A 27,136-nucleotide genomic window follows, 5' to 3' on the forward strand; every position below is an offset into this window, starting at 1 on the left:
CTGCTTATCAGACCCTGTGGGGTCTGATAGTTTATCACTACCCCAGGTCTACCTAGCAAAACCAATAGATGCTAAAAACCAACTCATCACCAAGGTATCGCCTTTTTTTTTTTTTTTTTTTTTTTTTTCCTTTCTTTTCTTTTTCCTTTTTTTTAAATCAAACAATTCACAAGTCAGACAGCATGGAAGAAAACAATGTCTTACAGACCCAGCAGTGGCCCTGGTGAGGAAACAGAAACTTGTGCTGCTAAATATAGATTTTGCAGATCTGTTGGCTCCTCAGTTCGTAGCATTCAGCTCCTTGGCTCCCCAGCAGCTCCTTCTCCTCCCCTGTATCTAGCTCTCTCAGAGGTGGGAATCGGGCAGGAGAGTTGATGAACTCATAGTGGCGGTCCAGATAGCGCAGGTAGATGAGCATGTGCAGGGCATAGGCCAGAACCAGCAACAATATCAGAGACGTGGCCAGGCCAATGAGAACAGCAGCTGAGAAGGCAGAGCCACAGTCTCGGGCCTGGGCAAATTGTGCCCCCTTGATGGAGAAGCCTTGGATCTGTCCAGAGAAAGAGAAGAGCAGAAGTGACCTATGCCTTCTAAGAGTCTCTTCTCAGTGTGCTGATGGTTCTGGGCCCCAGTGAACCAAATTTCACATGTTGTGGTTAGTTTTAATTGTCAACCCCGGAATCTGGAACCACCTAAGAGTGTCAGTGAGGAAATGTGTATATCAGACTCCCAGTGGGCACGGCTGTGGGGGAGGGTAGTCTTAATTATGTAAATTGGTGTGTTAAGACCCAGTCCCTTTGGATGGCACCTTTCCCTAGGTTTCGGTCCCAGACTGTGTAAACGTGAAGTGAGCTGATCGGCACTCATGCAGTTATGCTCTGACTTCCTCATGTTTCTGCTACGGTGACTTCCTGCAGTGATGGGCTGGAAGCTGGAGCTGTGAGCCAAAAGAAGTATTTTCCCTCAAAGTGGCTTTTGTTGGGTACTTTGCCAAGCAATGGGAAGCGCTAGGGCACACACCACCAAATTGTAGAATAATGTAAGCACCTGATCTGATAATTATGATTCTGTGTCCTGGGACAGTGAAATTTTGCTGAGGGCTCACAGTGTAGCGCAGCTGGCCCCAAACTCATTGCATTCCTCCTGCTTCGGCCTCATGTGTTCTGGCATCACAGACAGGAAGGAGCTGCCATCCCTGGCTGAAACTTGATTTTCAAAGCAAAAGCAACCAAACATTCTGAGACGGGTAAGCTGTAGCGACTATGTCTCCTGCAACTCTAGTCTCTGAAATAAAACTTCTTGTAATCCAGTTCTTAGGACTATTTGAGTTCGTGTACAATCACACTCTGCTTTGTCTCTAGATCAAGCATGCTGTGGGTCTGAAAAGTTCAGCCTTTGATACCACAGACAGGAAGAAGCTAGACAGCATCTCTTGGGGAGAACATGAGTCCTAATACGGCAAAAACACAAACAGAAACACACATATACCAGATACTCCTTACCCAATTTAACATTCAGGACAGCCTCTGAGCAAGGGACTATACTATAACCTAAGAGACTGGGGCTCAGCAAAGTTCAGCGACTAACCTGGAGACACAGCAGAAAATGTGTGATGATAAAACTTACACCTGTGAAACCTGACTTCGTACATGGACTCAGTGTACAACTCCAGAGCTTCTGTGTCTTCTCTCTCTGCTCCTCATGTCCCCACCATAGAAGGCTTTGCATGGGCTATAGGCAAACGCCATGACATTTTACATAAGGGACTTGAGCATACATGGATTTGGTATCCATGGGAGAAATTAGGGTCAGCTGAGAGACAAATGTTTCTCCTGTAAGAAAGCCCAGCAAACCTGCAGTGTTAAAGTGGTCTTCTGTGGCCTGACCTTGCGTTCTTGCCTCTCTTTACATTCTAGGTGCTTCCACCAGGTGAGGACACACATTTCTGTGGGAGACTAATTCCATGTGTACACATCACATAGCCCAGGAGAAAACTGTGCTCCTCACAGCAAGCTCTCTGGAGTCTCTGGGACCTGTGAATGTATGCTGGAATGTCTCTGCCTTATGCTCCTGCTCCAAAGCTTGGAGTCAAAATGACCTTGCCTCATCCAGCCAGCAGAGAGGTTAATCCTGTGGGTTTGTAAGCCAATCTCACTGGTGGCTTCTGAGTCCTGTCTGGTTCTCCTCTCCCCCTTTCCTTCCACCCAAAATCCCCACCCCTGGTCTTTGTCCATGTGTTTTGTTGTGTTATTTTTGTCACAATATATACATGTGTTGTCTTAACCATTAACATATGCTGGCATAAGTGGCATTGTTATTCCATGCCTGGAATGGTCCTGTTCCACACACATGAGGCCACACATGTATCTTCTACGTTGTTGAAAATAGGTTAGAAATTGGCAAGGGTAAGTAACTTAACAGTGGATCACAGGAAAGGTTTTCCAATCAGGTTTGCCTCCCTCCAAAATGCATGTTCTTCCCTTTCCCTTGACCTTTTCCGACACTATACCTGCCCCCAGCAGAGAGGAATATACATGAATATTATACCCACGTGCAGATGGAAAAAGCAGGAATGCACCCTTCTAAGGGGCACACAATGCCATGCCTGCTACCTCAGTGAGTAAGCACTGGCCAAAGATAAACAGATGGAGGGACTTGATAAAAACATCCCTCAGCCTGAGGGGATCCTGGGATGTGGGGGTGAAAAAGTGCCTGTCACATTCCCATGCCTTTCTCCCAAGGTTTTCAAGATCTCCGGGCTATTTTTGACTGGTTGATGATTCCATTCCCATGCTAACTGTCAACGCTGTCTTTCACACTGCAGATGTACTTCTTATCTGCCCTGATAAGATCACTGCTTCACTCTCAGAAGGGAATAAAGTAATTACCCTGCAGTGCCTCTGCCCAGACAGCCTCTGGGCCCAGGAAGTGTCAGTCACCAGGCTTCAGCCACACCTGCACCACGGTTTAGATAAGTACCTGGTGAGTGGGTAAACAGGAAAGTAAAAATCTGAGTTCCTGGAGGACTCACGTGGAAGAACTTCACCATCCTGCTCCATCTCATACCTCAGAAGACCGAACAAACCAATGCTACCTTAAAGGCTCTTCCTTCAAACATCTCGTTTTGGGTGACTTCAACACTGAGTTTCTTTGGCATCGAATATGCAGGCGTGTCAAGTGTATGCTTTAGCTTATTACCTGGAAATCAATAAACGTGACCTCCCACAGACTCGACACATCATCAGAGCTGCTAAGCAACAGTAGGGCATCATTCCTCCGCAGGCTGCTGACTCGTTGGCAGCTGTAGGAGTAACTTGACAGAGCATATACACCAGTTGCATTAAAAGTTGCTTGCACTGAGTTGTTGCAGATGATCTCGACTCGGTGTAAACTAAACCAGCTCTGGCTGGACAGCTTGTTGTAATTGGTTAGGGTGAACCTGAAAAGGATTGTACATTACTGTTAGCCCCAGCTCTTACTAACGCCGGCAGAGCGTCATCTGTGAACAGTACAATGGCGCCCTCTTTTGTCAGGCTGTGGACTCGAACTGGGGAGAGGCTTCCCTTTGGCGCCAAACAAGAGCCTGTTGTTAGTAATTGCCAACAGGAAAAGAACAACATGAAAATCCTACAAAGGGGGGTGGGGGGGGGAGATGCGGTGTTTTTCCTTTTCTAAGAATCAAAGTGTATGTTTATCATTGCAACAAATTCGATAAAAACGTAGGTGTACATTAACATAGACTTAAATTGTCATAAAATAATAGTAATAGCTTTCTTCTGTGCCAGCCACACTTGTCACTCTTGTGTATTTACTTAAGCCGCACTATGAGACAGACAATATTGTTACCCTGGTGTCACCTATGAGGAACAAAATACCTCGCCTAATTTCTCTAGAATGTCCTGTTTAGTTGTCTTCAGATGTAACTGAGACCAGCACTGTCACTGCTAACAGCTCTGAGGTAGAACATTCTCCAATCAGTGAAAATATATATGGATACAGTTTATGATAATTGTCTTTTACTTTTAAAAAATGAGCTGTTACATAGAACAAAAGTCAAGAATGATGGGTTCAAAACATCAGTATAATTGCAAATATGGGATGGATTATCAGTTACTTTTATTTTCTTATCCTTTTTGTTGTTGTTGTTGGTTGGTTGGTTGGTTTTTTGAGATAGGGTTTCTCTATGTAGCCTTAGCTGTCCTGGAACTTGATCTGTAGACTAGGCTGGTCCCAAACTCATGATATCTACCTGCCTCTGCCTCCAAATGCTGGGATTAAAGGTATTTGCCACCGCTGCCTGACTTACTTTCATATTCTTATGGCTTAATGGTTCTGATTTTTCTATTTCATGGGTTTTCTTTATCTTATTTTGTGCCTCTGTAGCAGCAGACCCTGAGACAAAGAGATGGATGCAAGGATTTGGTCATTCAGGTATATAGAAACATATATATGGACAAAGGAACAATGGTAGAAGACGAGGCTGTTAATGGGGAGAACGTTAAGTGTATTTTCACAGTGGACAAAGACCACATGGGGAATCCTGGGTGTCAAGGCAAAAAAAAGACACTTCTGAGCAGCCTCACTTAGGGTAGAGGAGGCTGAAGTCCTTACACTCTTCCATGACAAGCATGGAAGACATTGTCCATGTTAGATGTCTGAGGTAACTCAGAAATTCACCATGACCATGGATACACTTAAAAGAAGAGCCTTTTTATTTACATACTGGCAGACAATGTGGGGCCAGGAATACCCCTGAGACCCACCTCAATATGCAGACCTAGCCATGTCAGCTCAAGGCTCATAAAGACAAAACCCACGAGATTGAATGCAGTCTGCCTCTGGGTCAACAGGGTCTACTTTTAACATATATATCTTTCAGTGTCTTAGGCATCTTTTTAAGCAGAGTGTAAGCACGTTTGATTACAAAAGCAGAAATAGCAGTTAGTTTTATGACCTACTATCTTGCTAGAAGAGAATATTTTACAAGATCAGTCAAATTTAATAGTCTCCAACATCTGGGAGAAAGGGGCAGTGGGCTGCTAGAGAACAGTCTGTACAAAGTAGGGCTTATGTGTTAGAGGCATTTTTTAAATTTTTGCTTCTCAAGCATAGTAAGTCTAAACTTTAAGCCATCACAACTAGAGTTTCTATTTCTGTGATAAAAAGCACCATGATCTATATCACCTTGAGGAGGTAACTTCCCAGGTAACCTCCATCACAGAGGTAAATCAAGGTAAGAACTCAACAAAGTGGGAACCTGGTGACAGGAGCTGATGCAGAGGTCATGGAGAAGTGGCGTCCACTGGCTCACCCTCCATGGTTGACAGCCTTTCTTAGTGAACCCAGGACCACCTGCTTAGAAGTGGCACCATCTACAATGGGCCGGGCCCTCCCACATCAATCACTAAGAAGTATGAAAATGCCTTATAGTCTTGCACACAGGCCAGTCTTGTGGAGAAAGTATTTTCTCTACTGTAACTCCCTCTGCTCAACAAAAAGTAGCCATCACAAACTTCTTTGGCCAAAAAGGCAATTACGGAGAGAGAATGGGTAGCTGAGCAAGCTGAGTTCTACTACTCTCAAAAGGTAAGAGCCAAGTAGATGTGGTGTATGGACATGCATATCACTTATCTCTGTCCTAAGTGATGATGGTGGTCATGATTTACAGAAATATTTTCCAGTTTTTCAGGTTTTGAATAAAAAAGTTATGTGTGGACTTCTGAGAGAAAGGTGGAGTGTGTAGTCATTCTCCAGCCTCAGAACCCTTCATTGAGGACTCATAAATATTTCCACATAACCAGAGAGTCCTACAGAGCACACAGTGCAGGAGACAAAAGTATTCATCTCCACTAAAAAGTTCATCCTATAGGAAGGAAAGCTCTGGTGTGTGTGTGTGTGTGTGTGTGTGTGTGTGTGTGTGTGTGTGTGTGTGTGTTCATGAATAGGCCTGAGGACAACCTCAGGTATTGTTCATCAGGCACTGCTGACCTTTTTGTTTGTTTGTTTTGTTTTGTTTTGTTTTGAGACAGGATCTCTCACTGGCTTATATAGTCACTTATCCCCACCTTTCCAGCAATAACCATACCCAGCTTTTTATAACATGGTTTGGGGGATCATACTTAGGTCCTTCTGCCTTCATTGACTGAGCCATCTCCCCAGCCCATGCACTGAATTTTTGAAGGAAAAAAAAAGTATGCCTTCAAATTTCTTTATCACCAACGATTGAGAAAATTATTGATATATTTTTATGGGAAGAAAAACAACTTGAAACCATCTTACAATGTAGCATTGGTTGGTCTGGAACTCACTGTGTTTACTCAAGCTGATAGAAATCTGCCTGTCCCTGCCTTCAGGGTGATGAGTTTAAAGGGATATGGTACCCAACACAAGAAGAAAACTGTTTATCTTCTCATTTGTTGAGTGTTGACTGCTAAGATAAATCAATATTAGTAGGTGCAGCCTTCTATCACAAGCAGAGAAAAATGGAGGCCTATATTGACTGTCTGCTGGGGAATTATGACAGCAAAGATTTCTTCACTGTGGTCAAATCCTGTGATTCTTATAAGAAGCTATAATGAAAGCCAGACCTGAAGTCTGTTGGGCTTTACTCAGTATTAGTGTGTGTTCTGGGTTCTCAGTTCATGTACTCTGAAACCCTCACTGAAGAGAAGTGAGGAGTAGAGGTGTTTGGATAGTGGTTATAATAATGACTGAAGGAGGAGGAGGAAGAGGGAGGGAAGGGAAGGGAAGGAAGGAAGGAAGGAAGGAAGGAAGGAAGGAAGGAAGGAAGGAAGGAAAAGAAAGCATCTGCACCAGATCCTCTTACCCATCACCACTAAATTCTCAGAGTACTAAGCTATGTATGAACTTTGATTTATAGAAAACACACCTACAGAATCCCAATAGACATGGCCACTGCCCTCTCAGTGTACTTAGATATAGACCTAATGTGTCACAGGAAGGATACATGCTTGACCCTTGGTGTTCACAGGGGGATTGAATAAATTAAGTAGAGCATATTATTTCTAACATGCTAAAACTATAACACTACCTACCTAATGGGAAATGTCATTTTGTAAATATGTTTCTCTTATTGGTTAATGAATAAAGCACTATTGGCAAATAAGAAGGCAAGATAGGTAGGAGTAGGAGACGAGGGGGATTCTGGGAGATGTAGGAGAGGAGAGTCAAAATGTAGGACCAAGAGGAGAAAAAGGTCTGGACCCTTTTTCTGGTAAGCCTAGACCACATGGAAACACTTAGATTAATAGAAATGGGTTAATATTTAAGACAGAGCTAGCCAATAAGAAATGCTAGTAACTGGCCAACAGCTTTATATCTAATACAGTGTATCTGTGTGTTATTTGGGGCTGACTCAGCTCTGGAACAAGGCTGGCAGGAAAACTGCTTGTAACACTTACCTTATGTCAATATCCTTGGGATTTTCAGCATCACCAAACCTTAAGGACAACCTAAGAAAATGGAAACAACACAGTTGATCAAAAGAGGAATAGAATAGCTCAGGCTACAAGATAGCTCAGCTGGTGTGGGCACCTGCCTCCAGGCCCGATGACAATAGTTCTGAGATCAATGTCTGGAGCCCATATAGTGGAAGGACAGAATCAATTCCTGCAAGTTGTCCTCTAACCTCCATACAGATACCATGGTTTGAGCACACTGGCACACCTGCACACAAGTGAACACACACACAGAGAGAGAGAGAGAACATACTATATGGCTACATTTACATAAAATTCTAAGAAACACAAATTAATCTTGAATGATAGGAACTAGACCAATTGTTACCTGGAGATGTGGTAGTGATCCAAGCAATGGATTACAAAGGGCAACAAGTATATTTTAGACATGATGAAAGTGGTTGTGATCTTTGTTGTGGTGACAGCATTATGTTTTCATATATATGAAAACTGACCACAAGATACACTTTGAATTTGTGCAGGTTATTATTCTTCATTCATATTTCCAAGTAGGTTTAGAAATATAAGACTGATGAGCTAAGTGTTTATAACGGGAAAGTAAAAGAAATTTGAGTGTACAAAGAATGCTGCTGTTATATCAATAAGATGTTTAGAAGTCAGAACACCTTAATATGCCTTAAGACACCAAAGAGAGAAAAAGCAAATAGTAGTGAGGATGAAAAACAGCATGCCATTGATTTCCTCAGCTTGACCTACTTCCAAGAAACAGAAAGACCAGTGGCTGCACTGAACTCTATAATACTGTTTATGAGGAAGGGATGTGATGATCACAAGATAAATAATATAACCAAGAGTGATAAAGGAAATATTTGTATTTCCTAACAGAATCAACTTGGACCTGCCTGTTTGCAAACACTTTCAAAAGGTGGTGTAGAAATTGTGGGAGTGACCAATCAATAACCGGTCCAGCTTGAGACCCATTCCATGAGAGGGAGCTCACGTCAAACACTGCCTGGAGAGCCAGGATCCAGAGACTGGATAGCCCAGAGACCTAGAATAGAACCAAATACAACTGGCAAAAAAAAAAAAAAAAAAAAAAAAAAAAGTCAACGAAATGATTACTGATATTCTTCTATACTTATAGATGGAGGAGGTGGCTAGTCTCACTGCAACTCAGATTAGCTAATATCCATTGGAGGCCCTTCCTTTTGTGAAGCGCAACGGAGGAGGAGGAGATGGAGTTGGGGGATGGGAGCTGGGAGGAGGGAGGAAGGAGGAGGATTTGCAGGCTGGATGTAAAAACAAAATAAACAAACAACACACTTTCAAAGCTTCTTTACTAAGTAAAGCTTCGGGAGATCCCTACCCTAATTGTATTTTGACTGTCTGCTACAAATGACTAAATAAACCACTTTAAGGAACAAAATATACCAGGTGTGGTGGTGCCCACTTTCAGTCTTAGCACTTGGGGGCCAGAGGCAGGGAGACCTCTGAGTTCAAAGACAGCCAGGGTTATAGAGTGAAAGAAACACTGTCTGGAAAAAAAACAAAAGGAAAGAAGAAAAAAAGAAAGAGGGATGCAGTGGGGAAGGGGCTGGAGGGGAGGGAGGAGAGGAGGGAAGAGAGAAGGGGAGGGAGGAGGGAAGAAAGATCCCTTGAGTTCCCCGGATGGACCACACTAGCTTCCTCACATAGACGCTTGCTCTGAAGGCCATCTTAAGCCTTCCGCCATCTCCTGGTGAGGTGACTGACCAGCTCCTAGAAGCGACCCATCAGGTCTTTTCCCCAGCAGACTCGGTTTGGCAGAAGCTTGAAACCACCCTATGCTCTGGAGCAAGGAACTTGAGGCCAGATTTCAGCAAAGCTAACTCACTGTTTGTTCAGCGAAGACCTTGTAAGTGTTGGGTGACATACAACAACAGGAACACAAAAATGGATACAACCGAGAGCAAGAGTGAGGAAAGGAACGCAGCGGGTGTCCGGTTCTTACACATTTAAAAACAGACCCTGAATTCTTTGGGCTGTAAATGCCCAACCTCAAAATGCTCACAGACCCGGGGACTGTGTTCTATTAGCAGGGCTTTCCCTGTTTAAAAAGACTTCCATAGCAAATCTGTCTGTCAAATATGTCTCTCCCTGAACGTTTTGTCTCCAAAAGCTGAAATATGGCCATCTTTTTTCAATCTGGGCTTTTGACCTTACATGGCTGTGTCTCCGCCTGGGTTTGCTCTTGGAGCAGCTCCGATTCGGTCAGACACAAGGGTTCCCTCACAAGCACCTCAAAATCACCTCATTGTCCTACGGAATTCAGAAGGGTCAGTATCAGGGGTTCTTAGCAGCTGGAACTAAACCCCTCACTTCCTGAGAAGAACATTTCCCCCACCCCGCCCAGGCCTGCTCTCTGGATGGGGGTTCTCCCAGGCTGCCTGCATCTCACCTGAGCAGGACTGCAGGAGTCAGGGGTTGCAGGAGTCAGCCTGTGCTCGCACCTGAGTATATTTCTAGGGAGATGAGTGGGAGAATAAAATATCGGTGCCTGCCCAATGTCTCATGTGTGCACTGTAAAAACCAGAAACTGGATGGGGAGAGCACTTGGTTCTCTCCCAGAGAACTGGGGTTCAGAAACCAGCAAGCACGTCAGGTGGCTAACAACAGCTTCAGGGCATCCAGCACCCTCCTGTTACCTCTGCAAGCACTAGAACACACATGTGCATATACACAGACATAATCACACAAACAAGAAGTAAGCTAATCTTAAAAATGACTTAAAAACAGAGAAAAAGCAGACAGCACCCCCTCCGGGCCTCTCCAGCAGCAGCGTTAGACAGCACTGTGTTCCATTGCACTTGTTGGAATTAAGAAGAAAAGGGTACCACTTTGAACAGCACTTGACAAGTCCTCTGGACCCTATACTTACATTTCCTCATCTGCTTTCATAATCCTGTGAGATAAGGCCAAGAGGAAGGTGCTAACATGTCCCCTTCAAAAACACTTTGGAACCCCAGTGGGACTCTTGTAGGTTTCCTAGCCTCACTCAGCCTGAGTGCCTTACGAAATATAGGGCCACCAGACGTGGAGCCCTCCCAGCCCTGGCCTGGGGTAAAGGCACAAAGGCTGTCAGCTACAATGGATAGCTGCCACCATTTCCATCTTATAGGTGACAACCCCCTGGGTCCTAAAGGTACACAGCTCTCTGGCAGAACTGGGGCCCGCAAGACAAGTTTTTGGTTTTCTCCACGCATAGTTTCCACTGATGACTAAATTCTCCACAGCCCTGTAAAAAGCTGCGCCGCCCCGGTTCTTCCCACAACCCCCTAATGTCAGGCTGAATGGAACCCGCAGCCAGCCCTGGCCAAGCAAGCTCACCCCAGGCAATCAGCATCTCTCCATGCAACTGACCACAAATCAAGAGCCCTGTGGGGAATTAATTAGAGCCTGGGAAAAGAAGTCCTCAGCAGTGTGGGCATCCCTCCCACAGTCCTTGATAGCTGCGCTGAAACAACAAAAACAAATGTGGATGGATTCTTAACAATTCCCTAAATCTTGTAATTATTACAATTCCTTAAGACCCTATTAGAAGACATTCTGCAGCACAAGTCATGGAGAATGCATAATATCCCTTTTACAGATAAATCAATGTATCCATTTTCACCCATCATCAAAAACTTTAAACAAGAAACAGAGTTCAAGAATAAACTGGCAGTTCCAGTTAAACCATTTATACTGGAAAAGGAATGCACACAGGAGTGCATGCATAATATGTTACCGTTCATACAAAATATCCTCACAGGCCAGAACAAAAGCAAAGGGTCTTCCAAAAGCACCCATTGTACCAACAAATATTGAACAGGGGGGTTGTAGAGCACAAAGGGAACACTTCCAGTTTCCTCTCCCTAGGCAAGTAACGGGGGGAAAAAAGTTTTCAAGTTTTCAGATGCCCGAAAAGCAAAGAAAGGCTTTCAAAGTGATCTGTTCTCACTGGGGACATTTACTTAATCTGCTCCTCCCAAACCAAAACTAATCATTCTGTTCACACTCAAATGCCCAAAAGATTGGCTGAAATTTGACCAAATGTCGTCTTAAACACAAACTGTAATAGATCAAGTTCTAGAATTGGAGAATCTCTCATCAAGACCAAACACACCACCTAGAGGCAAAGATTGGTCCTTAGTAACCCACAAAGGCATGTATGCCCTGCTGTGTGACCTAAGTTCTTTCATGGTAAGTTCAGGTACTTTGACTGTTAACATTTGAGACCAAGCCTGAAGAGAGCTTAACTTTTATCCCTTCTTTCTTCCTTTCTTCTACCTCCAAGCAATACAGGCCCCTGACAGGGTTCTTTGTGGCTTACCATCATCAGAGAATAAGAGCAAATTGCAGGACACATCACACACCTCCATTGCAAGATACAGAGAAAAGCAAGAACCTTCCTACTGTCGGGCCAGCTTACAAAGCATGAGAGAGTGTCCTCCTGGCTACTCAGGTGGTAGAGGTTTAATTGGTCTAATCCAGCTGTGAACCCTGCAACCAAAAGGCCAACCTACTAGGCAAGATGTGCCTACCTGTGTAATACTGACATGACTACTGCGACTGTAACTAGCCGCCCTTGGATGTGGGGTGGGGACATGGGAGGAGGTACCCCATGTCTGGTATTGTAAGCCTAGCCAACAATCCAGAACTAGGGATATCATTAAGTCCAATGTGAAATGTAGCACTATTGTTTAACTAAATCGATATAGTATCAAACTTCCTTCTAAATATCTATGCGTATATTTGTAGACAAAACTTTCCCTCCTTCTTCCCTCCCTCTCTTTTCTTGCTTCCTCCCTTTCTAGAAAGAATTGGAATTTCTCATTTTCAAAACCCACAGAAGAAAAAACTAATTAACCACTCTCCACTAAACCTCAGTGGCCAAAATTGGTCTTGCTGGTTAAAAAATAATAAAGAGCATGTCCTAAGGTTTTTATTGCAACTCTTATAAAGGACAAACATCTAATAGAGGGGGCTACATTTCCAGAGGATTAGTCCATTATCATCCCAGTGCAGCATGGCGGTATGCAGGCAGACCCATTGCTGGAGAAGAAGTTGAGAGTCCTATATCTTGACTTGCAGGCAACAGGCAGGAAGCAGTTTGAACACTAGGTGTTGCTTGAGCATATATAAGACCTCAAAGCCCACCCCACAATGGCACACTTCCTCTAACAAGGCCATACCTACTCCAACAAAGCCACACCTCCTAATAGTACCACTCCCTATGAACTTAATGGGGGCCGATTATGTTCAAACCACCACAGAAAGTGACTCAAAATTGGGTGGTTAGATGCAAGAGTGGGTAGAAGGAGTGGATCTGGGACGAGTTGGGGGTGAATACGATCAAAACAAGAACTAATAAAGTTTTCGAGTTAATTTGTGACTCGTTCTTTAATTTGGAAGACAAAGGCAAACATCCAGTGTGCCACAATGAATGTATGCAGTACCTCTAAGGCTTCTTCAGCCCGAAAGATTGACTTACGTGGCACTTTCCTCAGTACAGTTTGAGTTGCCAGTGTCCACTGTTGTGTTTTGTCCAGGTGCTTCATCTGTGAGGTCCAGCCAGGTCTGATTCTTGAATTTAACTGTGATTCTTTTAGTCCAGAAGAGGATGCAGGGGACTCCATCCCTGGAGAACTTAACAGGGTTGTGATGACTGAAATCACTCCAATGGGTTTTGCTCAGATTGTAGTTGAAAGTCTAATTAGTCAAATAAAAGAAATTTAAGAGATAAAAATGTGTGTCCTTAAAATAAGGACTCCCTATAGATAAGGTCAACTCGTATCCTGTAATAATGTATACATGTTATTAGATATTTACTTAAAGCACAACACAAAGAGTGGCTCAATTATTCCAGTGTAAATGCAAACGAAAGAAAAACTGGTCAGGAGAGAGCAGTGAGTAATAAACGATGCACTGCTGCAGTTTCCTGTGGGGAAACCATAAAATGGAATAATGTGACGAAAATATGAGAGTGCAAGTAAAATTAAGAACTGTATGTTTTTCTCGACTTCCGAGAGTTCAAGTGAGATTCTGTTAATAATTAATGTAACTATTGTGTATGTATTCATAGTAGCTCTGAAAGCATTGAAAAGTGAGTATGCAATTTAGGTTAAAGGTTAATGTCCCAACAGCCATACCTGTGTGACCGGTTTTGTGAAATTCTGGACTGGCTTCACCTCTCCACTATTCTCTTGACCTGTCAAGTGAATGATGATGTGAGTATCAAGGCTTGATGCTACCAGTTTGTTAACACAATTGAATGATGCTAAGGAGCCAATCTCTGATCTGTATCCTATTTGGACTTATCATTTACAATGTCCTAGTTTAAAGGATTTTTCCAGGAGGGACTCTGGTTCAAACTACACCAGTGAGGTTAATGCACCCCCAGAGAAGGCCTTTCTTTATCCCTGCCCCCAGGAAACACAAGGGCAAGTCCAAGCCTTACCACTCCGAATAATCACTTCTTTACTTGAAGATGCTTGAGAACTGCAATTAGAAATAGAGTTTGAAATATAGAGCGAACATCTATAGTGGTACTTCACACAAAGTTCTGAGAAGCCATCTCAGCTGTATCCATCTTACTCAGGGGCACACTTTGGCCACTCAGAATTCAGTATTTTTATGTGATGAACTTCTGATTTAAATATAACACATCCTCTCCAAACAAAACATAGAAAAATACAGAAATTACTGAAATCTATTTCTTTTTCTGAATCAGTTCCAATCCTTACTGGATATCAGAGAGACACAACTTGCATGGCTAGCAGTGAGCTATCCACCAAGCTATAACCAATAGCAAAAACATAATGATATGTAATAAATTATTTTACAATGAAATTTTATATCACACTTTGTTGTTACTATATTATAGCCAAAATATTCAATATTTGTTATTTTGAAAAAAGAAAAATTCAGGCAGGCAGTAGCTCACACCTTTATCCCAGCATTTGGGAAGCAGAAGCAGGTGATCTCTCTGAGGTCAAGACCAGCCTGGTCTACAGAGTGAGTTCCAGGACAGCCAGGACTCACAATCTTGAAAAACAAGCAAGCAAACAAACCAAAGACAAATTCAATTGCCAAAAAGGAATTTCTGAAAACTATGAAAATATAAATTACTAGCTATAGCCTTCTACTCTTTATATATACTCATATACATACATATACCACATAATTTACTTTTTATAAAGCTTAAAAATATATTTTGAGAGCACATTATTTTTCAGCCTGCAATTTTTAGATTTCAGCATCTATCACAAATTTACCTATTTTTTTTTTTTGACAAAATTTTGAGTTTCACGCACTATTACATCATAAAAATGTATCATGGTGTCTTCAGCCATGTTACTAGTCTCACATATTTATGTTGTGGTTTAAACATCCTCCAAAGGGCCAGGCAGTGCTGGCACATGGCTTTGATCCCAGTACTCAAGAGGCAGAGGCAGGAGGATCTCTGAATTTGAGGTCAACCTGGTCTACAGAGTGAGTTCCAGAACAGAAACCCTGTCTCAACAAGAGGAGGAAGGAAGAAAAAGGAGGGGGAAGAGGAGGAGGAGGAGGAAAGAAGGAAGAAAAGAAAAAAGAGAAGGGGAGATGCATAAGACTTCTAGCAGTGAGAGTGGGGATGTCTCTGTCTGACTCCTTGCTCCCAAGATGCACTCCATCTCACCATGCCATCAGCCATGGACCCTCACCAGAACTGAGCCAACTCAGGTTCCATGCCCTTGAATTTCCACAACTGTAAAATAAAGAAGCCTATTTTTGTTTTCAAGATAGCATATGTAATGAAAAGTTCACTAATTGCAATTGTTCCCAGGGTTCTGACATTCTAGGACAGCAGTTTTCAACCTATGGGTCATGACCCCTTTGGGCATCACATATCAGATGTTTACATTACAATTCATAACAGTAGCAAAATTACAGTTATAAAGTAACAATGAAAATAATTTTATGGTTGGGGGTCACTGCAACATGAGGAACTGTATTAAAGGGACACAGCATTAAGAAGGTTGAGAATTACTGTCCTCAGACATTACAGTGGATTGCTCTTTAACACAAACTCCTAAATTAAAATTGTTAAGTTGGGAAGTAGAGAAATATTTTGTCCTATATTCCAAGCATAAAAACATGCAAACCAGGGGATTGGAGAGTGTATTACTATTCCAGAGGACCTAAGTTCTCTTCCCATGTCAACTGACTCCAAATTGCCTGGAACTATAAATCCAGAGGAATCTGATGTCTCTGGCCTCCTCAGGTACTAACACATAGGTGGCTTGCACTCACAAACATACACACATAATTTAAAAATAAAATAAATCTTTTTATTTTTTCAAGACAGGGTTTCTCTGTGTAGCCCTGGCCATCCTGGAACTTACTTATGTAGACCAGGCTGACCTTAAAAAGCTTGCATGCCTCTGCCCCCAAGTGCTGGAATTAAAGGTATGCGCCTTTAATTAATTAATTAAAGGTATGTGCCTGGCAATACATCCTTTTTTAATGCAAGCCAAAACATAAAGTCCTCCCCAGGTACCCAACCCACCATTCAGCCTTAGTAATTAAGTTAAGCCAGTCTTACTTCACATATAATTAAATAGAACTGATTACATATTAAATACAATATTCTACATTATCTTGTGAAAATTTCTACAGATGAAAAATTTTGGAAATGCCTGCTAGTTGCTCCTCACACATATATGCAACAATTTGCTCATTTTTATCAACTATATTCAAGTGTAAATCCTGTACAGAAAACTGTGCCCATGTAATGTAGTCAATACTATATGTTTGGCATATGTTTGGACATAGCCATAGTATTATAGCTTCAGTAGACTTAAAGAATATTAATGCCACTCATCAAACATCTCCACAGTGTTCCCTTCACCTTTAACCCTTCACTCTTCATCCCAAGCAAGTACACTGACTTCCTTTCATTTTGTATGAGTTTGCATTTTATAGAATTGTAAATTAATAGTCATATAACATTTATCCTTTAGTACTTGGTTTTTTTAATCTTAACACAATGGCTTGAATTTATGTACACTACTGTATCAGTGCTTAATTCTAGTCCATTGCTAAGAAATACCTAACTGTATAGATATAACACATTTTGTCTATGCACATTTACAGGTGTGTGCTGTGTTTATAGCTTGGGAGTTTACAAGCCAAGATTTAAGAACTTTCATGTATACCAGCTAGTGTGGAGTATGTTTATCCCCCCAGTTCTGAGGCATGAACCTAGGGCTTCCTTTGTGTCAAGCATGTGTTCTACCACTTAGCCACACAACAGAAACATATCTGTTTGTAAGAAGTTCCTTATGAATAAAGTTGAAAAGATTCAGCCAATCTCATCTTGGCGCACTTGGGAGCACTACGAAATCTAATTTCCTGAACATACAAGTAATGTATGTCTTATGCAAAACATCTCTACCTACCTAAACTCCACATCCTCCCGTGTGAGGTAAAACATCACTGAGAACATAACAGAAGGACTAACAAGCAGAAAACATTCCCTGGAGACACAGAGCTTTCTAATACACATGAACAGAATTTTAAATCTTTCTTCAGCTCGAATGGTATTCAAAACTGTATATCGTCACAGCAACTTATATATCCAATTTTTTAACTCTCTTCATTAACAAAAACATAGAAAGTAGATTTTACCTAGGAAAGATAAATGTATCAAGTCAATTGGGAATATTTAGCTAATAGAAGGTATTAACTAGATGTTTTTTAAATAAAAGTATATTAATTAATAAATAAACTGCTTGGTTTGAGGCCTTGGTCTATTAATTACATATTTTCATGTGTTCATTAATGAAGGGCTTATAGTAAACAAAGAAGATTTCGGTTGTTTTAATGCATCTCTGGTCTAACAATACAATAACGTCATTTTTATTTTAAAAAAAAAACAAAAAAGCACTGCAATGCAGACAAGCCTTGCATACAACCCTAAGCCTGACCAAGTGAGATTTTGTGTCACTCCATAGTATCTGGATGACAGGGAAAACTAACACCTGCCCACATCTGTCTTGTGTGAATAGGTTGAAAAACACTGATGTGAGAAAATTAAGCCTTGCTTGTTCTCATAGCACAGGCCTGCAATGTCTATGGAGTCTGAGGCAGAAGAATCAAAAGCTCAGGGTCTTCTGACTCTGCAGAGAGTGTTCAAAACCAGCTTGGGCAACTTAGTGAGACCCTTTCATAAAATCATTATATTTTTAAGTAGCTAGACATCATAATGAAACCTGGAACGTACCATTACCATAATCTAACAAAAATAGTTTTAAGTGGCTAAGAACCTGGGGAGACAATTCATTCATAAGTATGCAGAGTTCAGTTCCTAGACCCCATGGAACATGGGGCCAGGAACTTGTAATCTTAGCACTTTGTAGCAGAAACAAAAGGCTCCCTGGGGCTGAGTGGCTAGCCAGCCCAACTGAATCAGCAAGTTCTAGATCTCCGAAGAGACCCTGCTGCAAAAATAAAGGTGGAAACAGAGGCAGACCTCTGTGAGTTCAAAGTCAGACTGACCATCAGCGGGAATTCCAAACTAGGCAGGGCTGTATAGTGAGGCCCTGTCTCAAACAAACAAAAGAATAAATCCAATTTAGGATTCAAAAGAGAAGAACTTTGTTTACAGGATTTTTTCCTTTGTGAGTGTGTTTACGTATGTGCACGAAGTGTATGCGCATGCGCATATATATATATATATATATATATATATATATATATATATATATATGTGTGTGTGTGTGTGTGTGCATAGAGGCCAGAGGAGATTGCTGGGTATCTTCCTTTCTGCCTTACTCCCTAGAGACCGGGGTCTCTCACTGAACCTGGAGCTCACTGCTTTCCTTCCTTTCCCTGCTCACAGCGGGGCTGGGGTGACAGGTGTTCATGGCCAAGTCTGGCTTTTCTACCTAGGTGCTGAGGTCCAAACTCAGGTCTTTGCTGCTGCAAACATGCTCTCAGCCACGGAGCCACTTGAAGCCCCAGCACTCCCGACTCTGCTCTTTAAACTTAGGAAATGTGCGACATTCTGAAACTGCTGTCATCTCTCTTAGGAATCGCCCTACAGTGTTCAAAGATATTTTTACATTCAGATCCATGACTTGAAAGAGCAATTACAAAATAGGAATCGTTGGTCCCTTTATAGTGAATTAGCACGCATTATTAGATTAGAGTGGTCATCTATGTGATTTAACTTATTTGATTTTTAAAAATTTTTAATTATCATACATAATTGTCTCTCATTGACCACCCTTTTCTTCTCTGTACCCTTCTCCTCTTCCTTCCCCAGTAGTCCCCTTCCATTGTAAAGACGCTTGTATGCAATGACTTCATTTTTTTATTCCTCCCCAGTCCTCCCTTAAGCCTCTTTTTGTCCCTTTCATGATCCCTTTCCTAGGTTCATGACCTACAGTTGTCCCCTCCCTCCGTGCATATATAAAAGCAAAATCTAGGAGCCACCTAAGAGAGAGAGCATGCTATGTTTCTGACTCTAAGGCAGGGGTGTTTCACTTCATATTTCAGTTCTACCCATTTTTCTTGCAAATGTCATAGCTTCTTTTTTCCATGGGGTTAAATAAAATTTTATTGTATCTATATAGCACATTTTCCTTGTTCACTCGCTTGTTGGTAGTGTCTAGTTCTGTAGCTATTGTGGAGGGTGCAGCTGTTTGCACAATTTCTAAGATCTAAGCTTCTAAAGCTAAAATTATGTTTATTTTGGCCTTAATAAAGGCAGCATCTGAATTTTTAAATTTTTGACACCATTTTTTTTTCCAATGTAATACAAAAGCCACTCATTTCCATATAAACTCCGTAGAGAAATATTAAGTCTTATAGGCTGGGATACAGCTCAGTGGTAGAGCACTTGCTCAGCATTCATGAGGCCCTAAATTTAATCGCTGCATAGCACAAAAGCACGGGATTCCATAGTATTACAAAGCCAGGTGTGGCAGTGAATGCCTATAACCCCAGAACTTGGAGGATCAGAAGTTCAAGATGCAAGGTCAGCCTGGGCTACAGGGGGCCTGTCCCAAACAAAACATGATTAACATTTAGCCACTTGAGACATTTAAGCCATGCACTATTTAAAAACAAACTTGAAAGGAAGCACTCATTGGTTTAGGGGGAGAAAAGAAGGAAACATTTTGAATGCCTATTCTTAAAGCTGTTATTAGCTGCTGACTTAGGAGTTCTCCAAGACGCTTTGCAGGCTCACCCTGCTTGCTGCTGTGCTCGCGTTCCCACCAATTTCCCTGATGCATTTGGTGAGATGGCACATCGTGAATAATTGGGAAACAATATATATTAGCTGTAGCTGAGATTCTAAATATACTTTCTAAGAGAGAAGTCTGTGTATTCCTTTGTAAGATATGGAAAGAAAACAGACAAGGAAACAAAAATGATGCTCGTTAATTGTTAATATGTGTCATGAACAATCACCACCTTTAGCCAACCAATGTGTCGTAACGTCTTTTCTTTGGGATCTCAGGTTATACATTCCTAAGGTCTCCATTCACATAATTATGACCGGAGAGACTGTGGACTTGGCCCCTATTTATAAACATAGAAGCAGCCGGAGCCAGGGCTGGTCTGAGAGTCAGTTAAGGAGTGGTATATTTTGTCCAAGTACAGTGTTGGTAGTGTTTTAAACAATAATCCTTGCCTCTTACAGTAAAAGTATAATATAATAAATATTGTAGTTAGCTGTATGATCTAACCTAGCTTTTACATTGTTGAGCCCTAAACAAATGCAGATACGTAACTGTATCAAGAAATGACAAAAACATCTAATTTCACACTTGCACTGAGGTTCACAAACACATTGCAGTAAAGGATGGGCTATTACTCACCCTACATTCTTCCAGGCAAGTATCTGGTCCAAAGTGGCTGAAAACAACATGCACAAAAACAGAAGTGAAAAACTAAATAAGAGTTTTCTTCCCATCAAGAAACGTACGTCTCTTCAAGCCAAGCACATCTGTTAATTCATAGAGCAAACAGAGCAGAGGCTGAACTGTTCATGCCAAGTGACTGACAGCACCTCCAACCAATAAAAAGACAGCTTTTTCCAGGATGTACTATGGGGGAGCAAGGAGGGTGAGACCTGGCAATGCTCAGTCTAGAGCACAGAGCTAACCCAGCATTTAGCCTTTCAGGTATTCATTGCATTTAAAAATTATTAGGCAGCGCTTTGTAGGGAAAATACATACCCAGTAAACCCTTTATTGCAAGTTGCACTGGTGTATTACTGTCATACACCTACCTCTGCATAAGCTTCTCACACCACTTCTCAGGAAATGATTACCTTCTCTCTCAAATCTATGAACTATACATTTTCCTGTACATTTTAAGTGAATTGGTCGGGAAAAAAAAAATCTCTAGAACTTACCTGTATTTGCAGATATGCTCTAGGTCACAGTTCTCTGTTAAAAGTAAACTTTCCATCAATGGAGAGGACTTGAGAGGGATGCTGATGACCCGCTGGCTCTGCATCAGGAGCTGCTGAAGGCATGCCCGGTGGGATGGCTCCCAGAGCGTCTGTTGTAACAGCCAGGCAAGCTCTCACATCTGTGCTGGTTTTCTGCATAACAGGGACAGAAGGGCATGAGTGCTTGAAGAATTGCTGCAGAGGGGAACGGAGCGGGGACCAGCACAGGACAATGATGCGTGCTGGAAGATGGCAGAATAAAATCCAGGATTTTCTGCATGAAAAGGAGTCTGGGGAACAGGAAATGAAATGAAATGATAGACAAAAGCCTCTTGCCTTGGATAAAGAGTGGCTGTATTACTCCCCCAAGGCCACAAAACAAAATCCAGAAAGATTTTGCATTTAAAACACAGGTAGTAAAATTTCATAACACTGAAAGTCTTCTGAAATGGAGCACGGCATTTTTGTCACTTCAGGGTCTTGATACTTTTAAAAATTATTGTTTTGTATGTATCCATGTTTTCCTGCATATATGTCTGTGCACTGCATGTGTGCAATGCCCCCCCCAGAGGCCAGAAGAGGGCCTCGTATTCCCTGAAACTGGAGTGATTTAGTTACAGATGCTCCTTAGCTGCCATGTGGGTGCTGGGAATCCAACATGGGGCCCCCGGAAGAGCAGCCAGCGCTATTAAACACGGAACCATCTCTCCAGCCTGAGAAGGGCTGGTTTAAGTGAAACTTCAGGGCAGTAATGGCCTCGAGGGAAGCTGAGAACTTGTTTGATGACATTCTTGTCTTCTTTGTGTGTTGTCCTCCTCCTCCTCACATGCCACCAGGCATCCCTTCAGAGAACAACAAAAGGACATGAAGCACACTGACCGGGTGGGCCAATACATTGGCAAATGTGATAATAATGTAATAATAAACTGGGGAGCTGGTGCACATCTGTTGGCCAGCACTTGGGAGCTGGAATCGAGCCGATCAAAAGTTGGACAGAGCGGTGGTGGTGCACACCTTTAATTCCAGCACTTGGGAGCAGAGGCAGGAGAATCTCTGTGAGTTCAAGGTCTGCCTGGTTTACAGAGTGAGTTCCAGGACAACAAGAGTTACACTGAGAAACTCCATTTAAAAAAAAAACAAAAGTTTCATTCTTGGCTATACAGTCAGTTCAAGGCCAAGCTGGCAAACATGAGTAATAGAATGATAAGTTGAGCACAGCTTTCTGTGTCCTGATTCATTTCTACTACTTCTCACACATGCTTTTCTGCCTTCTCCTTCACTTCCCTACTTCCAGGGCAGGAGCCTGGCGTGGTAGGTAGCACACGCCTTTAATTCCAGTACTGGGAAGGTAGAGGTGGGGGATCTCTTTAAGTTTGAGGCCAGCCTGGTCTACAAAGCTAGTTCCAGGACAACCAAGGCTACGTGGAGAAACCTTGTCTCTGGAGGGGGAGGGAGTGGGGAGAATCAAGTTGAGCTCGGCCCCTCCTCTTCCTTATAAGGGACCACTTCCACACACAGAAACTACACCTTAAGGCCATAACCTCAAGTGTATTGGAGGAAAGAGATGCCACCACAACTCTCCACCCTCCCCCCTTTTATCTACTTGATCTTTTTCCTGATTCTGTGGAATTTCAAGTATTAAAACGGGTTTGAGAGCAGGAATTTAGTCTTCTGACAGATAAGCTATATAATATCCAGTTAAATTTGAATCCCAGAAAAAAACAAGTAATTGTCATATGTGTGCCCCATGCAATATTAAAGACATAGTACACTGGGCTGGAGAAAGGGGCCAGTTGGGTACATGCTTGCTGTGCAAGCATGAGATCCAAGTTAGATTTGGAGAACCTGTGTCTAAAAGCTGGGCTCAGAGGCTCACATCTCTATCTTGGTTCTGGGGAGGCATGAGGAAGCTTGCTGCCCTTCCTAACCTACTCTTCAAGTCCCAAGCCAGTGAGAAACCCTATCTCCAAAATCCAGATAGACATCACCCTGAGGAATAGGAGTTGATCTTTGACCTGTGTGTGGGTGCCCCCCCCACACCACACATATGCACACAAAGATGCAGTATCTATAAAAGTCATGATTATTAGAAAACTACATTTTATCGAGTAGCCTACATATGTAACAGTTAAATCTGGCAAGCTTAGCCCCAGGGAGTTCTCTGCTACTTAACCTTTGTGACATGTTTGTACATGTCGCAAGGATTTTTCTGGAATTTGAGTTCTGTAGGTCTAGGTGGTGTGAGGAATCTTTGCTCCTATATTTGACACAGATGCTGCTGGCTCAAGAACTGTCCTTCAATTAGCAAGACTCTAGAACAGCCATTGTTAGGTAAGAGCAGCATGTAGCTTAAACTTTCTAGTAGCCACATTCAAGGAGTAAAAATAAATGTGAAATTAACTTTAATGATAATTAACTTGATATACCTAAAATACCAATGTTCTTAATTTTAAGAATTTTTAATGAAACTTCTGACATTCTTTACTGCCCAGACTCTGTAAGCTGGTGTGAAATGTACATATTTCCAACTCATCAGATTCCAGGTGTTCAGTAACTATGCTTCATATGTAGCCATCATATTGGTGACCGAGAACATCTCCAACAGCCAGAACAGTTCCCTGAAGTCTTCTACAGTATCAATGACACCGTCTGTTCCTCAGAACCCAAGTGGAGAGGAAGTGTAATCCCAAGACCATCTCCTGTTGTGATGAGACTAGTTGTATGAATGCAGAGAAGCTATTGTAAGAATCATTCATAGAACTATGCTTGGGCATCATGCAAGCCTATACACTCAAAATTGTTAGTTTCAAATCAAGTATTATAGGTCTTGATGATCCTAAAATTTTACCATATCACTCTTTTTGTTGTGAGCATGTCTTCCTACTTGGATAGGAATATTAAGAGCAGAATAATTAATACCTAGTGGGTTTCACACATTTTAAAATAGAAGTCACACTTAAGATGTGATTGTCTGAGAATAGCTTATCTTGTGACTTTGCAGGAGAAAAACAGTAGAAAAATGTTAACTGGATATTTTAACAGACTGAACACACTGGGGAATGAATGGCCTCTCAGACTGCTTGGGAGTCTTTGTCGAGATTGTGGAAAGCCTGAGATTTTACCCACTTGCAGCTGACAAATTAATCTTCCCATTTTAGGGACAGTGGCAGACAACACAGCTCCCAGGTAAGACAAAGACTTCATGACTCACCACCAGCAGCTCCATGAACGTCACTATTCCTGTGTCAGTGACCTAGCAGGATAGACCTGGGGCCTAGGACCTAGTGGAGGAGGTGGGCCACTGGAGATGTGTCATCAAAGTCCCCCTCCCCCCACCTCTCTCTCTCTCTCTTTCACGCATGGCACGCGCGCGCGCGCACACACGCACGCACACGCACACACCATACAGCTCTTTCACTCTCTCTCTTCCACACTGCCATTTGTCCCACTGCTATGGAGGTCTGCTCACCAGAGGCCTGTGACAGCACAGCCAGTCAGCCATGCCCAGAGCTTCTGAGCCCACAAGAAAGCTTTCCTGCTTCTTGTACTTGGGTGTTGTCAGGTGATGAGAGCCTGACTAACCAAGGAGATCCGATCATTCAGTGTCTAGGAAACCCCCTGCCTTTAATTCTAGGGGGAAAACTCCCCTATTTCCAAGGTTACCAAGTAACCTGCCATTGTCTTCAAGAGGAGATGCGTTTTCATGTTTCAAAGCTATTCACTATGAAAACAGAAGGGGAAAAAATCCTCAGAACAAAGAAAAGCACATGGCTCACAACACACGCAGAAAACTTGGAAGCATACAGAAAAATTCCCCTCAGCAGTGTCCAGGAGGAGTAGGAAGTTGAACAGCTTTGCTCAATTTTATATCTTGTTATATATTACTAAATTAATGTTACCTGGTGTAGTGAGATATCTACCCTGCCCACACCTGTTGCACTGATCACGCAAGTGTGACCTGGGGGGGACTAGGTCTGGGGTCCAGGACTCCAGCTCTCTATCTCACCTCTTACTTCCTGGTTGGAGACAGAGAAGATCCAGAGGCATCCTTGGGATGGGAACCTGCAGCAGTCATCTGCTTCTGGTGTAAATGACTTCTTCCCGAATAAACATCCATCAGCCTATCATTTCCCAGATCCTTATTTACCATGCTTTGACCTGGAATTCTGAATATCAAAAAATTCTTCTTTCATATGCATATATAACCATATAGAACTATGTTCGCACAAGAAAACACACACACACACCTACCTTAATCTAGGAAGCCTATATTGAGAGACATCTGTATTATCCAATGCTATCAGATTGTTTTAAAAAGTCCACCAGCCCAAATGGTAAGTTAATGATAACGGTCTTTGCACAGTGACTCAAAATCCAAATCTATCTACTGACTACAAAGCCTAGAATAGACCCCTGCTGCTCCATTTTCAGGGTCAGCTACTTCCCCTGACCATGGTGCAGGCACAGATTGTTCTCAGCTGCTTAACACCATAATGGGTCACATGAGCTTCCTCTGTGGGGGAACTCAGCTTTCCTTGTAACCAAACATCACAACTTTTTCTGAAATATTTACTTATTTATGTGGCTTCTTCCTCATGGTGATATTTTAGGATATAACAAATAAAGCCTGTCTGAAAACCAGAGTGCAAAGCTAGCCACACTAGCTAACCATAGAGGCCAGACAGTGGTGGCATACACCTTTAATCCCAGGACTCATGAGACAGAGTAGGCAGATCTCTGTGAGTTCAAGGCCACCCTGAGCTACACAAAACTGACTCAGTCTAAAAGAGAAACAGAGCTCACACAAAGGATGATCTCAGCACTTGGCATCCCATGCCTTTAATCCCTGTACTAGAAAGGAATATAAATAATGTGGGAGGAGACAGCAGTCTCATTGCAGTCTGAGGATTCGTGAAGACAATATTGCCCATTTTGGTCTGGAGTAAAGGTAAGAGCTTGTGACTGGCTGTTTTGCTTCTATAATCTTCAGCATTAACTCCAATATCTGTCTCTGGCTTTTTATTATTCATGCTACACCTCACTAGAAAGCTTGTCCAGCCAAAGCAGTGACTTTGAGTAATTAACAAATGCATACTTAGAATTCTAGTGGATACTCAAGAAAATTATTGAATGAATGAATGAACAAACCCATCAATAATCACACATAATGAATCCCCACTTCTTGCCATATGGTTATGACTTCTAGGGCCTGAATTTTAGATCACATTAACTAGAAAATGAATTACTTCAAACATTCCATAGAATTTACTTAACTAAAAATAGAATTGACAAAGGAAAACTACACATACCTATGAAAATATCATTATGAAATCTATTATTTTATATGCTAAAAAAAAATAAGTGAAGTAAGAAACAAACCCAAGTTGCTTTTGTTCCCCAGCAAACTGCTGTAATGTGTGTGTCTTGCTCCTGGTATGCAGGGGGTGTGTGCAGGATGTGTAATTCTACATCAAGTTCAGGACCTAACTGCAGCCAAGTTTCCTAGCAATTTCCATCAAATCAACTTGTGATTTGATTGGAATCAGAATAGTAAATGAGACAGTTACAAGTGCTTCTAATTTAAATGTTAATGCTTCTTACTGTAGGTTTCTTTCCACTTCATGAGACGTGGCTCCTGTCTAAGATTAGTGGCACATATCATTGCTCAAGTTCAACTGAGACGGGAGGCCTCTTCCCGCATACATTTGTCCATCCAGCACTGACACTGTACCGGTACATTTCTTTACCAGAAATGTAAGGGGAAGAAAATCAAATCAATCAATCAATCAAACAAACAATCTTGGCCAGGTACTACACAAAAATGTAAACATATGATGCCTGAGGCAAAGACCTCAGCCAGCAGCAGCCTTCTTGAATGTCCACTTCCACCCAGGTAAGGGTTGATGAAAGAGGGGAGGAAGCACGCCGGGTATTAATAGAGACCAGAGATGTTGATAAGGGTGTCTGCTGTTTGCAGCATGCAAAGAGCCTTTATTGAAAAGCTTCACTGAAGAGTTGGTGGAGACATGAGGTAGACAGGAAAGCTTGAGGCTGGGGGTAGATTATGACCTGGGGCCTAGAAAGTAAAAGGCCTTTAATAGTATTAGATAACAGTGTTTGATGTCATTTGATTGTTTGTTTGTTTGTTTTATAAATGCTTGCAGGGTCCCCAACTCAACAGAGACAGAAACCACACTGGAATCACCAAAATGAAGCTGACTATGAGGAT

At 42.1% G+C, this 27,136-nt stretch overlaps 1 protein-coding gene across 1 annotated transcript; it reads right to left on the reverse strand.

Moving 5' to 3' along the window:
• Positions 1 to 226: 226 nt before the first annotated feature.
• LOC127221051 (V-type proton ATPase subunit S1-like protein) lies at positions 227 to 20,518 on the reverse strand. Its single transcript, XM_051182946.1, has 7 exons — positions 20,330 to 20,518; positions 13,918 to 13,958; positions 13,610 to 13,668; positions 12,952 to 13,169; positions 7,422 to 7,472; positions 3,199 to 3,439; positions 227 to 550 (listed from the first exon to the last, which is right to left on the reverse strand). Exons 1-7 carry the CDS (start codon positions 20,422 to 20,424, stop codon positions 248 to 250), a joined length of 1,008 nt encoding a protein of 335 aa, XP_051038903.1. The 5' UTR covers positions 20,425 to 20,518; the 3' UTR covers positions 227 to 247.
• Between the last annotated feature and the right edge of the window lie 6,618 nt (positions 20,519 to 27,136).

The sequence above is a fragment of the Phodopus roborovskii genome, unplaced genomic scaffold, assembly GCF_943737965.1.
Source record: "Phodopus roborovskii unplaced genomic scaffold, PHOROB, whole genome shotgun sequence".
In the NCBI taxonomy this organism is placed as follows: domain Eukaryota; kingdom Metazoa; phylum Chordata; class Mammalia; order Rodentia; family Cricetidae; genus Phodopus; species Phodopus roborovskii.